The sequence below is a fragment of the Brassica oleracea genome, unplaced genomic scaffold (genome assembly GCF_000695525.1).
Source record: "Brassica oleracea var. oleracea cultivar TO1000 unplaced genomic scaffold, BOL UnpScaffold03247, whole genome shotgun sequence".
Lineage (NCBI taxonomy): Eukaryota > Viridiplantae > Streptophyta > Magnoliopsida > Brassicales > Brassicaceae > Brassica > Brassica oleracea.
The window spans coordinates 1-1,256 of NW_013619773.1; the positions used below are offsets into that span (position 1 = coordinate 1).

At 39.1% G+C, this 1,256-nt stretch overlaps 1 protein-coding gene across 1 annotated transcript; it reads right to left on the bottom strand.

Annotated features, from left to right (window-relative positions):
• Positions 1-27: 27 nt before the first annotated feature.
• LOC106321835 (caffeic acid 3-O-methyltransferase-like) lies at positions 28-1,152 on the bottom strand (the record flags this gene model as incomplete). Its single annotated transcript, XM_013760069.1, has 3 exons — positions 613-1,152; positions 212-522; positions 28-101 (listed from the first exon to the last, which is right to left on the bottom strand). Coding segments are annotated over exons 1-3 (837 nt in total), but the record flags the coding sequence as incomplete, so codon positions are not given.
• Between the last annotated feature and the right edge of the window lie 104 nt (positions 1,153-1,256).

The following is a 1,256-nucleotide window of genomic DNA, read 5'->3' on the forward strand; positions in this document are numbered from 1 at the left end:
TATATATATATATATATATATATATAATAAAGTTACTTTCATAAAGACGGCATCTCCCTTTGGAACCTCTACAAACATGTCTCCGGAGACATGCTCCACTCCTACGTACAATTAGTAAAATCAATTAAAATATAAGTTATAATAGGTAGTTACTAAAATTAACACTTCAATATAAAACTTATAATCAAATTTACTAAGTAGTTTTTTGTACCTGGATAAGATGGAGCATTGGTTAAAACCTGCGCTAAGTCAAAATTAATACCCTTGATATGAGGATGCTTGGAAGTGATTAAACCTAATATGGTGCCAGTTGCTCCTCCTACATCAACCAAAGTGTGAACATCTTCAAATCCTCTGTAAACCTCTAGAACCTTCTTCATCACCATTGTGGCAGATTCTGACATGGCCCGGTGAAACACCTCAGAGAATTGTTGGTCCGAACTAATGTATTCAAAAAGTGGCATGCCTTGTGCTGAGATGAATGCATCTTTTCCATCTAGTATTACATCTTTAAGATTGTCCCTATGACATAGAAAAACTTCAATCATCTATATACTTTTTTGTACGTAACTAACAGTCAACTAATGGATATGACTTATTTATAGTACGTACCATGTATTGAAATGGACTTGGGTATGGCACAACGAGAACAGAGACGCAAGAGAACCAGAACCATCACTATCTTTCAAGAAAAATTTGCAAACCGGTTCGGCTGCATATACCCTCTCTGTGTTTCCGGTTCCACCGGTTTCAATGACACGGCATTTCAAGATCGAGTGGCTTACGAGTAATCGCAGCATCCGGTCTAGCAAATTAGGCGCCTCCGGGTTCTTGGGTTTGATTGGGAGATTAGCCGTTATCTCAGACGGTGATTTCCATGTACCGTTGCCTGCAGCAGCGAGGGTGTCGATGACGCCAAGCTCCAAGGCAGCTTTGAGGACCATGGGGAAAGCTATAGTGTTCAGGATGCTCTCAGCATGCAAGCTAATCATTTTCTCGTCGACTTCCTGGTCTTCTTTGGTTGAAACCGGTTTAGGGCAGGGCACTTGAAGATGGTTTGACATTATTTGCTGAAAGATAGATTACAAAGGTAGCGTTGGTTGGAGAAGTGTGGTTTCAACACTGACAGTTGGTGCCATTTTATAGGGAGAAACCTCAAAGTAAGTGTACTGACATTTGATTTGGTGACTAATTACCCAAGATTATGCATATTTTCGTCAAAATTGAATAACTTAGTAAAGAAAGTACTTTATATT